Source organism: Lampetra planeri, chromosome 3 (genome assembly GCF_965212315.1).
Source record: "Lampetra planeri chromosome 3, kcLamPlan1.2.h2, whole genome shotgun sequence".
Lineage (NCBI taxonomy): Eukaryota > Metazoa > Chordata > Hyperoartia > Petromyzontiformes > Petromyzontidae > Lampetra > Lampetra planeri.
This window is the reverse complement of record NC_136109.1, coordinates 30,147,580-30,164,299: the sequence shown is the minus strand read 5'-3', so window position 1 is coordinate 30,164,299 and position 16,720 is coordinate 30,147,580. Positions and strand designations below refer to the sequence as shown.

Sequence of the window (16,720 nt, the reverse complement as noted above, 5' to 3'; positions counted from 1 at the left end):
ACCATTTTACAAGTGTGCTTAATGTTGGGTTTACGGGGCTGCCAATGGAAGCACGGCTCTGAGTAGCAGGTTCACAGACTAAGCAGCACCCTCTATGGTTGTGGAAACGTGGCACATGACCCTGGTTTATAAGTTTGGGTTCCTGTGATGGGCCCAGACAATTTTTCTTATATATGAATGTAATTTTTGTCTGTGTGTGTGTTCGCACACTTGCGAAGGATTTGGCTCTCAAAAGGGGTTTACATAAAAAATAATATATCCAGGTACCACGCCGTAAGCCCCGTGGTGAGCAAGCGCTATTCCGTTTTATCATCCCTCAACTTAAAAGTACTTAAATTAGCGATTTAGTGAGATTTATTTATTTATTACGCGCGCTCGACCATACCAACTCAAACGCCTTCGATGGGGGGGACGGACCCTACCAAGTCACGCGTTCAGTGGAGGTGAGGGGGACATTTTCTTTCACGTTAAAAATGCAATAAAATACACAAAACGCTCAGATAAATTATTCACAGTGTGATGTCCCCCCCAGCCCAATGCGTGCAGTTACTACTGTAGTAACGCTCACGACTCGTTCACACCGGAGTTGGAGGCACACTTGTTTATTTAACACCAACGTTGTGACATACACATTGAGGGGGTATCGGCCCCCTCACCCGTCTATCTGAGGACACACCTCTCTAGCTAACCCTAGCCTGCCTCTGAGTCCTCCACTAATGGGCTAGGGGAGGCTATCTTGGCCCGACACTGGTCAGTCGGGCCCGGTACCCAGAGTCCAGACCAGCACTGGCTCTGGCTCTGGTACCACGCCACTGGCTCGAGCCTGCGCGGTCCTGATAAGGACGGCGTACCAGGGGGAGTCCAGGGCTCTATCTCAGACGTCTTCCGCCTCCTCTTCTTTAGCTAAACATCACTCCCGAGCCCTTCGATACAATCCCCTTTTATACCCAACCCCTCCCTGAGGGGTGGGGCCCCGGGGGATCATAACGACCGAATCGACCCCCCAGGGTGTCTGGCGCGGACGTCGCAGAGGGCACCTGCTTGTGCACACATGTAGCCCCGCCTACTGTGTTTGTTTACCATAGGCTGCCATGCATAACGGGCTCTCTGTAACAGCCCTACATCACTCCCCCCCACATAGCATGCAGCCGTCCCGGCTGCCAACATACAAAATTTGACAATAAAGGTGCCTTCACCCCCTGACGTGTGCCTCACTATTTTTGAACCATAACAGGAACCAGAACAAGACACAACAACAAGATGAGAAACAACCCGTCGCACCCCCCCGAATAAATACGAATTCCGTAAAAAAACAGCTTATATACAACCAGCAGGGAACCCACCCCGCACACACAACAAACGGTGAACCCAACATATGTACATCCGAGGAGCGGGAAACACACCATCCACACAACAGCCAATAAACACAACAGCTATGTACACATTTTCCGGCCTCACAACAGTTTGCGCATTTTAGCGCGCGTCCTTGCAGCGGGCCCCTCACACGGGGTAACCCCGCGTGGCGGACCATCAGGTGGCGACTGTCCGTCTTGAGGTGAGCATTCCTCTGACTCCGCGTGACCCTCGGTATCCGCAGGAGGGGTGATCGGGCGTGAGCCCGTCACTCCTGATGCTCCTGAAGGTGGCACAGCCGGCAAGGCATTTGGTGAGAGCGACAGAGACGGACCCAGCAAGTCGGCCGACCCCCCACATGTTTGGCCACGCGCGTGTGAAGTGGGGTTGTGTACCGCAGCGAAGGGTTTTAATCTGGAGGGGTGCACGAACCATCGCCGCTTCCCCCACTTGATGCGCACGCACTGCGGACGTAACACCTCCACCACTTCCACAGGGCCCCGCCACGGCCGCACAAGTTTAGAGGAGGTTGCCAGTGGCACCTGGGGGCAGTGCAACCATGCCTTGTCCCCCGGCTTCCACTGCAGCATGTGCGCTCGACTCAATCTGAGGCGCTCATTTGCCTTCTGACGGAGGTCAGAGTTTTGCATTGCAGCATCCCGTGCCTCGGTCAATTTGTCCAGATTAAATTTAACGTGGTCAGCCAGATTAGTTTTTCCCTGCGGCACGGGGATCCGCAACTGGGCACGAACAGGCGGGTCTGGTTCTCGGCCGTACATGAGGTAAAAGGGAGAAAACCCCGTAGCCGCATGGGGTGCCATCCGGTACGCCGCCAAGACCCCCTGAATTTGTAGGTCCCAATCCGTTTGCGAGTCCGAAACTTGTTGTGATAACATGGACGAGATGGTGCGATGCAAACGTTCGACCATCCCGTCAGTTTGTGGGTGATATGGGGAGGTCCGAATTTTCTTTGTGCCCAGGAGATCGCAGACTTGTCTGAGTAGTTTACCGGAAAAATTTCTGCCCTGGTCGGTCAGCAGCCTCTCCGGAGCACCTTTGTCCAGGACATAACCCTGAACAAAGGCCTCCACGATGGCTGCTGCCGACTGGTTGGCCAAAGGCCAGGCCATAGGCCAGCGTGTAAAATACTCGACACCCGTCAACAAATATCTATTCCCTCTGGGGGTGGCGGGGAATGGTCCCAAAATGTCCAGAGCGACCAGCTCGTTTATCCTGGACACTTTGATCGATTGCAAGGGCGGGTTAGACTCCCGTGCCGGCGGTTTGCGTTGTGCACATTGAGGGCACGATCCCAACAAATCCCCCACATCCCTCGTCATGCCAGGCCAGTAAAAATCAAGTTGCAGCAAGGCGAGAGTCTTTTGGGTCCCCAGGTGTAGGAGGCGCTCATGAGCGGCCCATACCACCCTACCCCGCAACCCAGTAGGGACAACCAGCCGATGTCGACGTGACTTCCCGTCCCAATGCATTAGCAGACCTTGGCACATTTCCCATGCGTCGGAACCACCTCTTTTTCCCCCCGCCGCACCGCCAACGCGACGTCGCCACCCGAGGAGGGAGACATCCTCCATCTGGAGGCGCCCCCATTCAATGACGGGCAACCCCAACAGGGAATCTTTGCCCTGTTGTTCGATCGAATTAGGAACCATTGCATCGTCGTCGTTGGCGGCCGCCAAGACAGGTACCGATGTGTCCCCTGGAGGCCTGCAACGTCCAGACCCCAGGAGGCATGCACACTCGGAGGTGGTTGGCAAGCGTGACAGAGCGTCCGCGTTGGTGTGGCGAACGCCCTTACGGTATGTGGTTTGGAAATCGTAATCCTGGAGGACCTCCAACCATCGGGACAATTGTCCCGATGGCTGTTGAACCCTCAGGGCGTACTGCAGTGCCGCATGATCTGTGCGGACGGTGAAATGCCGACCGTACAGATATGGGCGATACTGTTGGACGAAATGGACAATTGCCAACAGTTCCCTACGGGTGACACAATACCGTTGCTCCGCTGGAGACAACACCCGACTGCCGTACGCAACCACATGTTCCACGCCGTCAACCACCTGGGAGAGCACGCCCCCAATACCCGTGTTGCTCGCATCGGTGTCGAGCAAGAACGGTTTTGAAAAATCAGGGTAAATCAGGGGAGGAGCGTTTACCAAAGCATCCCGAAGGGAGCAAAAAGCAGCCTCCTCCTCCTGACCCCAGCAAAACCGAACCCCTTTAGATGTTAAAGCATGTAGGGGTTTGGCGATAGTCGCAAAATTAGCGACGAAGCGTCTATAATACGACGCAAACCCAATAAAACTCCTAACCTCTCCCACTGAGGTGGGAGTCGGCCAGGAGCTTACACACTGCGTTTTGGCGGGATCGGTAGAAATACCTGAGCGCCCCACGATGTGCCCCAAATAACGCACCGACTCGCGTAACAAATGGCATTTTTGGGGCTTAAATTTCAAATTAGCAGCCCGCATCTTTAGGAAAACCGCCCGCAACCTCTGGAGATGTTCCTCAAAAGTTTTGCCAAAGACAATGACGTCATCCAAATAAATCAGGCACGACTCCCATTGCAATCCAGCCAAAACCAATTCCATCAACCGCTGGAAAGTTGCCGGCGCTGAGTGTAAGCCCATCGGCAACCGGTTGAATTGAAACAGGCCGTGCGGAGTACGGAAAGCAGTTTTAGGCTTTGAATCATCGTCCAGAGGAAGCTGCCAGAATCCCGAAAGTAAGTCCAATGTGGAGAAGAATCGCGCTCCCGCCAAGGCGTCAAGCGATTCGTCCATCCGTGGGAGCGGGTATGCGTCGGCAACCGTAATTTTATTAAGGCGCCGAAAGTCAACGCAAAACCGCAACGAACCGTCCTGCTTCTTAACCAGGACGATCGGCGCTCCCCAAGGGCTGTTGGAGGGAGAAATTATGTCGGCGGCTAGCATGTCATCAACAGCCGATTTGACATGGTCCTTTTCGGCGGGACTCAACCGAAAAGGATTTTGGCGTATTGGCGCGCTGTCACCCGTATCAATATGGTGACGCAGCAGATGAGTGCAGCCCAAATCGTATTTATCCCGACTGAAAACGTCGGAAAATTCCCTCAGTAGTGTCTTAAGACGTTGGCGCTCTAAATTTGACAGGTCCGTCGATCCCGCGCAAAGCGCCTCGAGCCACCCTTCATCGCTGTCTGAATGTGGTCGCGGTGCAGGGGCAGCGCCGACATGACTCGCGACGGGTTCCTCACAGGGCACCGGCGTTGCGTGAGCAAGCACGGTCCCCTGTGGGACCACCACCGTCTGCGAGCCCACATTGAGGACCGCGATGAAGGGTTCTCCATCCCCTCTCACTATGGTCTGGGCCGGGAGTAAATTAGGTCCACTGACCCCGGCCCTAGACGGTCCCAGCAAAACCCCTTGAGCCCCAATGCCCTTAGCGAAGGGCCGCCGAAGTCTCAAAGGAATTAACATTTGCGCCCCCGGAGGAACGCGCACCGTTCTATCTACGAACGCCGGCACCGTCGCGAACGCCGTCCGGCTCGTAGCGGGGGATGGCAAAAACGCCATGCGTCGGCCCGATGGGAGCTCAATGCATCCCTGGTCGATTAATATCCTAATCGGCATTTTGGCCAGGAAATCCGTCCCCAGCAGGCACGGAACCGCCAGCGAGGAGGAAACAAAAATCGGCCCAGATAATTTAATATCCCCGACACAAATTTGGGCTCGAATTTGTCCGATGATGCCAAGTGAACCCCCGTTAGCAGCAAAGAATGGCACGTTAACAGGCATCAAAGGACGGCTTTGGGCAGGGAGAATGTTATAAATCAACTCCGAAATAATGGTCGCCGATGCTCCTGTATCGACCAGGATGCGCACCTCGACCCCATCGATGTGACCCACAACGGCCGACGACCCTGACGACGCGGCTACAACCCGATGGGCCAACACGGACCACTGGCTGGGTTCAATCTGAGTACCCAGAGCGGTGCGTGTTGGTGCCATGGTACGCGATATTGGCCCCCCCTTCGCTGCGGTGTTTAAGTGTGCGACGGGCGTGTGCGTGGGCCAAACGTGAGGGGTGCCGCGACTCGCCGGATTATGATGGTGGAGCTTGTGACGAGGGCCGGCGTCCCGTTGAGGTGTCGTCCTGCGCTGCCCAGGAGAGCGGCACCCCGAGGCGACGTGGCCCCGGATGCCGCAGTTGTAACAGCGTGGAAGCGCTGGTGACGACGATGGATGTTGTAGACGGCTTGAACCGGCCCGGTCCTCCCGTACTCCCGCTCCATGCTGCCGTTGATGGTCGATGGCGCAAACCTCTTCCGCCGGGAGGGTGGCTGCAGCGACGGCACGCCCGCTCGCCACCTTGCTGGCCTTCCGTCGTTGAGAGGACAGGTTTGCGTGGAGAAGACGGGCCGCTTGGAGGGAGCACATCTCTGCATCGTCCTGTGCGACAATGACGATGTCTAAGTCGTCCGCCAGCAAAAGTATCTTCTCTGTCACCATGGCGTCGACACCCTCGTCATCCATTCGTGGAAAGGCCTCCTTCGCCAGTGCCAGGAGGCTTGTGCGGTACGCCAGGGGCGACTCCTTCGTCCCCCGCTGGCGATCGTAAAAGAGTTGGCGACAGTCCGATGGTGGACCATATACCGCCGACAGCACCTGCATCGCCTTCCGCAGCGTGGAGCGCCTCTCCTTCGAAGCCGATGTTAGAGTGGCGAGGGCGTCGCTGTCGAGAAGTGCTGGCAGCGCGCGGAGAGCCTCGGCGTCTGTCCACTGTGCCATCTCCTGGTGAGCGAGGAAGCGCCGCTGGAAGCCGCCCCAGTCGCCATCCTCGCCCACAAATTCCTTGAGTGGAGGTAGCCGCTGATGTAAGGCAGCGGCTGCAGAGGAAGAACGCACTCCCTCGTCCGCCTCACTCAAGTCAGCGTCGGCACGAACCAGCGATGGCATCGCCGGTCGCACCCGTGGTGACGTTCCGCCCGTTGGTGGTGACGCGGCAGGTACTGTACTCCCGCCGTTGGACGCGATGCTTAGAGCGGCCACGCCCTCAACAGCAGCTGCGGCGATGGCGGGAGTTTCAAAATGTTGCTCCGTGGAAATGGCGGGAAGGCGCTGTGATCGTCGGCTGCCGTTGCCCCGTGGCGGTCCCGCAGCCCCCAGCTGCGTGATGGTGTCGAGCATGGCGGCTGCGGCGTACAGCAGCTCGGTCAGCTTCGCGTGCGCCTCCCTCAGCCCCTCCATCGACGGCTCCCCTTCCTCCAGCTGCTGTGGCGTGGATGCGCCCAGCCCCGGCTGGTCGATGGCATCTTCAGCCGTCTCGGGCCCTCCGACTGCAGTGGTGTCTTCTGCCTCTGGTACCCCGACTCGAGTCGTCCGGCGTGTATCCATGTTCGTACTTTGTTTCACTTCTGACGCCAGATGTAGTAACGCTCACGACTCGTTCACACCGGAGTTGGAGGCACACTTGTTTATTTAACACCAACGTTGTGACATACACATTGAGGGGGTATCGGCCCCCTCACCCGTCTATCTGAGGACACACCTCTCTAGCTAACCCTAGCCTGCCTCTGAGTCCTCCACTAATGGGCTAGGGGAGGCTATCTTGGCCCGACACTGGTCAGTCGGGCCCGGTACCCAGAGTCCAGACCAGCACTGGCTCTGGCTCTGGTACCACGCCACTGGCTCGAGCCTGCGCGGTCCTGATAAGGACGGCGTACCAGGGGGAGTCCAGGGCTCTATCTCAGACGTCTTCCGCCTCCTCTTCTTTAGCTAAACATCACTCCCGAGCCCTTCGATACAATCCCCTTTTATACCCAACCCCTCCCTGAGGGGTGGGGCCCCGGGGGATCATAACGACCGAATCGACCCCCCAGGGTGTCTGGCGCGGACGTCGCAGAGGGCACCTGCTTGTGCACACATGTAGCCCCGCCTACTGTGTTTGTTTACCATAGGCTGCCATGCATAACGGGCTCTCTGTAACAGCCCTACACTACTATACACTTTAGGCCATAGATATTACTGCACAGCGGGCTGGCCAATCTAGGCGAGTCCGGAGGCTCTGTACGGGACTAGGCCTCACCACGGCGATGTACTATTTTCTTGTATCTTTCGCTAAATTCGCTTTGATAGAAACCAATTCAAATAATTACCTTCCAAATATTACATTTATGTTTTGTGCAGACAACTAATATTTCTATTTCTTGTTTCTTTCGCTAAACTCACGTACATAGAAACCTATTATTTTAATAATCACCTTGGAAATATAAAAATATTTTTTTTGTGTGTTGACAACGACTATTTATAAATTTACTTGGCAATTGTTACTATAGGGGTTGTTCGGGGGCGCTTTTGGCGCCCCGCGCAACCATTTACGGCCTTCGGCGAGGAAAGTCACGAAAATAATTGCACATGAACGACACATTCGCGCAAGCACCCAATGCCCCGTTTAGAAGTTTTAAAATGAAACATCTTTGAATTGAACAGGATGTTTTAAAAAGATGGGCCCGATTTAAAATCACTATCTCTGCAACCACGAACCGCCCATGAATGAAACTCTTACCACTTGAAAGGGCGGGGCATAGAGGGGGCGGGGCATAGAGTTTAAAATGATGACTGCTCGATGCCTCTCCCAGCGCACAAACAGCCCCTAGCCTCAGTCATTCGCAAGACACACAACGTTGGATAGGTCGCATGGGACCCCAAGACTTGGCGCTACACTCTTTGGCCCCCAAGATCCCCAGACATCACACCCTGCGACTTTTTCTTATGGGAATACGTCAAAGACCGTGTTTTTGTGCCACCATTTGCGACTAATCTGGATGACCTCAAAAACAAAATCACGGCAGCGGTGACTTCAGTGGAAGAAGACACTTTGAGAGGCGTTTGGGGCGAAATCAACTATTGTCTCGATGTTGTCCGTACAGCAGGTGGAGGGCACATAGAGCATTTATAAAAACTTGATGACTCATTAAACTGTTTGTAGCTTTTTGTGTAATTGTAACATGTTGCAATCGTGAAATATACTGCTTTGAAATTGTGTCCAATCTTTTGAAACACCCTGTATTATGTTTTTAAAATTGTATTTCATGAAAAGCTTATATCATTTTACATCTGGAAAACTTCATTGAATAGGACATTTCGTGTGAATTTTCTCTCGTCGTTAAGTAGATGGCCTTGCTGGGGGTTCGGCTCGACGTGGACCTTTACCTGTTTGGGATTGTGGGATCGAGATAAGGCGACAGAGCTGGCCGTGCGAGAAGACCACCGTCTGCAGATCGATTCCAACGTAATCGAACGTCTGTCCCTGCGCCTCCGTCGTTCATGCAGGAGCGCGTAGGTTTGCAGCGCCCCCTGCATGAAAACGACAGAAAGTGCAGCATTCATCACAGATAAAGTTTTGCGATTATATAAGAGTATCATTCAAGTGTCTAAGTCCTGGTGTGTGTGTGAGTACATGTGCGTGTCTGCGACGATGTTAGTGTGTCTGTACGTCCGTGTGTGTGTGCATAAGTCTATATGTGTGTGTGTGCGTGAGTCCATATGTGTGTGTGTCAGTCGATGTCTCTGTGTGTGTTAGTCAATGTGTGTGCGTGGTGTGTGTGTGTACACAACTAATATTTAGCTGCTAAATATTACAATATTAATGTGTGTCTATGTGCGTGTCTGCAACTGTGTGTGTGTACGGCCGTGTATCTGTGTATAAGTCGATGTGTGTGCGAGTCGATGTGTGTGTGCGTGAGTTCATATGTCTGCGTGTCAGTCGATGTGTGTGTGTTAGTCAATGTGTGTGCGTGTGTACACAACTAATATTTAACAACTAGGTTACATAATTTTACAATAATGTGTGTCTAAGTCCATGTGTGCGTGTGAGTCCATGTGCGTGTGCATCGATGTGTGTGTGTGGGTCGATGTGTGCTTATGACCGGCTCCAGTTTAACAGCAGAGGTCTCACTCCGAATCAGTCGAGCGGCAATATCTTTTCATCGGTTGCATAACGCTGTGTGGAAGCTACCGGGTCTGTCGCTCCGCACGAAGCTTCAGGTCTTCTCGGCCACAGTCATTCCCTCCCTTCTCTACGCTTGCGAAACGTGGACCCCCCTAATGGAGCATCTTCGCCGGTTGGAAACATTTAGGCTGGCCTGCCTACGATCCATCCTGGGTTTAACCAGGCTGGATTGTGTGAGGAGCTCACAAATTCTCGAAAAATCTGGGCAAAGTCCCATCGGTGAGCTCCTCCGGCAGGCAAGGCTGCGTTGGCTGGGTCATGTAGCCCGCATGCCCAGCTACCGCATGCCTAAACAGCTTTTGTTCGGCCAGATCGAGGGGGCTAAACGGGCACGGCATGGGCTAGAGAAATGGAGTGATGTGGTACAGGAGGACGTGGAGCTGAGTGGACTTGCCGATGACTGGTACCAGCGGTGTCAAGATCGGCCTTTGTGGAGGAGGCTCGTGAAGGACGCTACTGGGCAGTTGGAGGCAGTCGCCCTCCAACAACAACGGAGGGCGGAGGAGCGACGCTCACAACGAGCGGAGCGCTGGGTGGCTAAAGCACAGCAAGTTAGCACAGTAGGGGGCACAGGTGGTGCATCAGCCAGTCATCTCAGTCATCTCAGTCAGTCGACCTTTGACACTTGGGTCTGCCCCGTGACCTGCCAGCGGGCGTTCGACACTTCACGTGGCCTCAAGGTGCACATAGCCTGGCACAAGCGTCGTGGTGACGTCACCACCACTTAGTGGCGAATGGCGGTTGTTGTTGTTGTTGTGTGAGTCCACGTGTCAGTCGATGTGTGTGTGAGTTGATGTGTGTGTGTGTGTAAGTCAATATGTCTGCGTAGTGGAGCGGTTAGCGCGCTGCACTATTAACCTGGCGACCAGGGTTCGATTCCCACTCACGGCCAACACCAGTGACGATGATCTGAACCGGTCCTGGGTCTCCCCTAGGTCGACTCAGCCTCAAATGAGTACCTGGTGCGGTGTGTAAACATCGCCACTGGGGAGAAAAAGGCGGTCGGGCGTGGCGCTGACCACCCACCCCCTCATGTACCGTTCCGGCCTTCATAGTTTCTCGCTAACAGCACTTGCCCCTACAGTCTGCTAAGGCTATATGGGGGATCTGTGTCTTTGTGTGTGAGTCCATGTGTTAGTCGATGTGTATGTGTGAGTCGCGATGTGTGTGTGTGACTCACTGTGTGTGTGCAAGTCGATGTGTCTGTGTGTGGGTCGATGTATGGATGTGTGCGAGTCCATGTGTGTGTGTAGGTCGATGTGTGTGTGTAAGTCGATATTTCTGTGTGTGAGTCGATGTGTGTGTAAGTCCATGTGTGTGTGTGAGAGAGTCGCTGTGTGTGTGAGTCGATGTGTGTGTGTGGGTCCATGTGTGTGTGTAGGTCGATGTGTGTGTAGGTCGATGTCTGTGTATGTCGATGTGTGTGTGTGCGTAAGTTCATGTGTAGTAGGTTCAATTCAGGCGCACATTGGAACTTTGGAGGCAACACTATTTATTAGCTAAACACAACGGGTAACTCTTAACATTAGCAGGATAACGACATAGGGTGGTGGTAACCACCGTTCCTAACTTAGCGAACATACGGGGATACTACATTTCTGGACCGGAGACCGAGGATCGTAGATGGTGGCTTCATCCCAGAGTTGACCCAGCAGAACCGCACAGAACAGCCCCAGCTCTCCGTCCACGCCCCGCTTAGAACCACTCCGGCACCACCCCAGGCCATGCCTTCCTTCCCGATCCTTCGGGAAGGCCCGAACCCCAACCACGTGGACCCCCCTGGGGGCCCTGGCCCCCCTTTATCCGGTCACGTGTCCTGTTGGGTTCACGCAGAGTGTCACGGCCCGACACGACCCCCGTGACACCTGCCTGCAGCCCCCATTCTACTACACTACACATGTGTGTGTGTGTACGTCGATGTGTGTGTGTTAGTCCATATGTGTGTGTGTAGTTCGATGTGTGTGTGAGTCTATGTATGTGTGTGTTTAAGTCGATGTGTGCGTAAGTCGATGTGTGTGTAAGTCGATGTGTGTGTAAGTCGATGTGTGTGTGAGTCGCTGTGTGTGTAAGTCGATGTGTGTGTGTACATCGATGTGTGTGTAAGTCCATGTGTGTGTGTAGTTCGATGTGTGAGTCTATGGATGTGTGTAAGTCGATGTGTGTGTCGCTGTGTGTATGTCGATATTTGTGTGTATAAGTCGATGTGTGTGTGTGAGTCGATGTGTGTTTGAGTCCATATGCGTGTGCGTGACAGTCGCTGTGTTTGTGTGTGTAAGCCCATGTGTTTGTGTGCGTGAGTCGATGTGTGTGTGTGTGAGTCGATGTGTGTACGTTGATGTGTGTGTGCATCGATCTATGTGTGTTTCTGAGTTGATGTGTGTATGTGAAAGTCGATGTGTGTCAGTCGATGTGTGTGTGTGAGTCAATGTGTGTAAGTCGATGTGTGTGTGTGGCTCTATGTGCGTGTGTGAGTCCGGCAAAACAACCTCCTACCTTCCTCGCGGTGCCGGACGGGCAACACTGTCGTGGGCAGTGCTGTGTGGGGAGGTCCAATGCCCATTGGCCTCTCCCCTCATGGCGTCTGTGACCACCACAGTGGCTAAACGGGGGCTCTGGACGGGTGCGAGGGGCTAGTAACCCCTCCACCTTCAATTAATTACCACTAAACTACGATATAAACATAAACATGAAACAAATAAGCTTGTGCCTGAGGCCCTGGGGGGACAGGCTTTTATGACGTCTCCTGGCCAAACCCCATTTGGCGGAGCCAGGAGATTGAATCTTCACCCTCGGGGCTCCTCCAGAAACAACGAAAAACCATTGCGGATGGCCACGTGGAATGTTCGAACGCTCACTGCGGAGGAGAGGCTGACACTCCTTTGTCGGGAGCTGGACCGGTACCGCCTGGATCTCTGTGGCATTCAGGAGGTCCGGTGGACCGGTTCTGGCTCCTGCCACCATGATGGGTGGACAGTCCTCCACTCGGGGCAGGAGACTGCCAAACAACAGGGTGTGGCTCTTCTTCTGAACAAAAGAATGAAGGGGGTGTGGGAGCGTGGCGGTGAGGTGTGGGAAGCTGTAAGCCCCAGGATACTTTGGGCTCGCCTTCCCATCAACCCGAGGCAAGGAGTGGTGGTCGTGGTTACTTATGCCCCCACCGAAGACGAACATCCGTGGAGGGATGCAGGCAAAGCCGATGAGTCAGATGCCTTCTATGACCTCCTGTCACAGGTGCTGGCTAAAGTGGCCACTCGGGACAGAGTCATCTTGTTGGGTGACTTCAATGCCCGAGTTGGTCATGATGCTGGCACCTGGTCTGGAGTGATTGGAAGGCATGGGCCAGATCAGCTCAATAACAACGGTAGGAGGCTGCTAGATTTTTGTGCAGCCCATGGGCTTGTAATTACCAACACGCTCTTCCGGCATCGGCGCATCCACACAACATCATGGATGCATGCCGGGTCCAAGCAAGAACATCTGCTGGACTACATAGTGACGGACCAGCGGATGCGAGCCCATGTCCTTGACACCAGGACCTACCGTGGAGCTGATCTGCCCTCTGACCATCGACTAGTCATCTGTAAGATGCGCCTGCCATTCTTCCACTCCGGTGGTGGGTGTACACCCAGGACCCCATTCCAACCAAAAGTAGCCTGGTCTCAGTTAGCTGATGAAAGTTGCAAGCGAGAATTTCATCATCGCTTGCAGCTGGGGTTGGCATCATCCCCACTCCTCCTGATGTCGAGGGTAAATGGGCGAAGTTTAGGACTGACTCATGCAGCTGCAATGGCTGCTTTGGGTATGCGGTCCAGACCTCCCCAGAAACCCTGGCTGACAGAGGAGGTGTTCAGGTTAATTGAGAAAAGTGACAGGCCCACTCTCATCGGCTACAGCATCCCACATCAGAGAATGAGGTTTACCGCAGCCTTCGCTCGGAGGTTCGGAGAGCCGTAAGGCGCTGCAAGGATGGGTGGTGGTCGCGGGTTGCTGAGGAGATGGAGTCTGCCTCAGTGGCCCGCGATCACAAATCACTATTTAACTCCATCAAAAAAGTAACCTGCAGCGCCACACCTATTACCATCATTAGGGGAAAAAACGGTGATCCAATCTCTGACCCCCAGGAACAGGTTTGCAGATTTGCTGAGCATTTCTGTGAGGTCCTGGGGGAGGGAAAATCTCTCAGTCAGGAAAACATCATGGCACAAAGTGGGGATAACCCTGCTGAGGCTGCGGTGCCTCAAATAATGGAAGAGGTCACCCCCTGTGAGTGGCTGGCTGAGGTGCCATCTGTTGAGGAAGTACTGAAGGCGATCCGGAGTCTGAGACCAGGAAAGGCACTGGGCAGAGATGATCTCCCAAGCGAAATGCTGAGGGAGGGTGGCGTTTGTGCACAGACTGCCCTATATGACATCATAACAACAGTCTGGACCACTGGACGGGTTCCGCAGGATTGGAAGGATGCCCTGGTGGTCCCCCTCTTTAAGAAGGGGGACCGCACAGACTGTAACAACTACAGGGGAATCTCACTCCTCAGTGTGCCGGGAAAGGTCCTGGCAAGGATTATTCAACATCGCCTTGCTAGGCACGCTGAGGAGAGGCTTGCAGAACCCCAATGCGGTTTCAGGAAAGGGCGGTCCTGCACAGATGCCATATTTTCTGTCCGTCTGCTACAGCAGAGGTGTAGGGAATTCCAACAATATCTACATCTCTGCTTTATTGACCTGGTCAAGGCCTATGATACCATCAGTAGGCCTGGGCTCTGGGTTGTTCTTCGTGCTTTCGGAGTCCCTGACCCTCTGCTCACGATCATTAAGGACCTTCATGATGGTGAGCGGGCCCGGGTAAAACTACGTGGCCGGGAGTTGGAGCCTTTCCCTGTACACCTTGGGGTGCGACAGGGATGTCCTTTGGCTCCCACATTATTTAACATCTATTTCGACTGCGTAGTTCGTGAAGCCTTCAATAACTGTACCGGGGGAATTTCCATTTGGTACAGATATAATGGGAGGCAGATCGACGCCCGGGTGCAATCAAGGGATGGCTCCATATTGGTCAACCACGTTATGTATGCCGATGATTTGGTAATAGCTGCTCATTCAGAAGAGGAGTTGGAGACGCTGCTGCTGAGACTGGAGCGTGCCACTAAGAGGTGGAGCCTTACCATCAGCCCCACCAAAACTAAGCACCTGCCTGGGTATTTTGTACCATTGGACACTCCACCCCCACAACTCCCAATCGGTGATGGGGCAGTTGTGGAGAGAGTGGAGAGTTTCCCATACCTGGGCAGTGTGCTTATGAGCGGCTCCAGTTTATCAGCAGAGGTCTCACTCCGAATCAGTCGAGCGGCAATATCTTTTCATCGGTTGCGTAACGCTGTGTGGAAGCTACCTGGTTTGTCGCTCCGCACGAAGCTTCAGGTCTTCTCGGCCACGGTCATTCCCTCCCTTCTCTACGCTTGCGAAACATGGACCCCCCTAATGGAGCATCTTCGCCGGTTGGAAACATTTAGGCTGGCCTGCCTACGATCCATCCTGGGTTTAACCAGGCTGGATTGTGTGAGGAGCTCACAAATCCTTGAAAGATCTGGGCAAAGTCCCATCGGTGAGCTCCTCCGGCAGGCAAGGCTGCGTTGGCTGGGTCATGTAGCCCGCATGCCCAGCCACCGCATGCCTAAACAGCTTTTGTTCGGCCAGATCGAGGGGGCTAAACAGGCGCGGCACGGGCTAGAGAGGAGATGGAGTGATGTGGTGCAGGAGGACGTGGAGCTGAGTGGACTTGCCGATGACTGGTACCAGCGGTGTCAAGATCGGCCTTTGTGGAGGAGGCTCGTGAAGGACGCTACTGGGCAGTTGGAGGCAGTCGCCCTCCAACAACAACGGAGGAAGGAAGAGCGACGCTCACAACAACGAGCGGAGCGCCGGGTGGCTAAAGCACAGCAAGTTGGCACAGTAGGGGGCACAGGTGGTGCATCAGCCAGTCATCTCGGTCATCTCGGTCAGTCGACCCGTGGCACCTGGGTCTGCCCCGTAACCTCCTGCCAGCGGGCATTCGACACTTCACGTGGCCTCAAGGTGCACTTGGCCTGGCACAAGCGTCGTGGTGACGTCACCGCCACTTAGTGGCGAATGGCGGTTGTTGTTGTTGTGAGTCAATGTGTGTGTGCGTGAGTCTATGTGCGTCAGTCGATGTGTGTGTGTGTGTACGTCGATGTGTGTGTGTAAGTCTATATGTGCGTGTGTGTTGTTGGATGTGTGTGAGTCGATGTATGTTTGTTTAAGTTGATGCGTGTGTAAGTCGATGTGTGTGTGTGTGAGTCGCTGTGTGTGTGTGTGAGTCACTGTGTGTGTACGTCGATGTGTGTGTGTGTAAGTCGATGCGTGTGAGTATGTGTATGTTTGAGTCCATATGTGTGTGTAAGTCGATGTGCTTGTGTGTGTGTGGGTCGATGTCTTTGTGTGTAAGTCGATGTGTGTGTGTGCCTTTTTCGCCCGGGCAGCGCCGGGTGCTTCCTGCGAGTAATATGTAATTGTTGACCCAGGAAAGCCATACTGAATCCAAACACTTTTGGTGGTAATGTGTTTTACTTTCATACCGTATCTTGCACAGTTTAGATAGTCTCAGGCTGGTTGAGAAATATATCTGGGTGGTTTGCTGTGGAAAAGCTAGCGACCTGGCTAGACCCACAAGGCTGAACAATCATTGCGTGATCGCTAACGGTGCCATCGTGCAAATCTTTCCCAATGTACCAATGGAACTACAAGAGCAAACTCCATGTCCACTCAATTGGCAAATGCAGGGCAGTTTTAGAGCCACAACACAGTTAAATACTAGTTTTATAGGTAGACGTTCATAACCAATTTTCATGGTTTATAATTAGTTTATTTTGGGTTAAATGGTCATGTAGGTATTGTCAATGTTAACCATAAACCTCCGCCCGACAGATCCAATCATATCAAGTTGTCACGTGGGGCAAATATGCCGAGTGATTTGGTTGACCAACAAAACTAGAAAAGCCCAAGCAGAATGCTAACAATGCTTATATGACACTTTGCTGGAGATTACACCCAGCATCATCAAGCGTTTAACAAAAGCTCAGCTCTTGCATAAAAGAGCTTCCTGATGTGGGTCTTCAAAAGCTGAGCTGTTATTAAATGCCTGATGATGCTGGCTGTAATCTCCAGCTAAAGGTCGAATACAAATTGTAAACATTTTACTTTTTAATGTGGCACATTAGGAATGGATCACTCTTTTAAGTATGTCCTTGTGCAGCAAGGGAGCAAAGTGTGGTTCTGTGAAAGTCCTGATGGGCTGTGCAGTGCATCAATGCATGTGTGTACAGCAGCATGTGATGACTGAG

At 53.5% G+C, this 16,720-nt stretch overlaps 1 protein-coding gene across 1 annotated transcript in view; it reads right to left on the bottom strand.

The window, feature by feature from the left end:
* Positions 1-7,462: 7,462 nt before the first annotated feature.
* PRUNE1 (prune exopolyphosphatase 1) overlaps positions 7,463-16,720 on the bottom strand; it is a 64,958-nt gene continuing 55,700 nt past the window's right edge. The window contains exon 9 of the mRNA XM_078592672.1: positions 7,463-8,708. Within this exon, the coding sequence (XP_078448798.1) occupies positions 8,561-8,708 (148 nt within the window). The 3' untranslated portion in view covers positions 7,463-8,560. The remainder of the gene's footprint in view (positions 8,709-16,720) is intronic.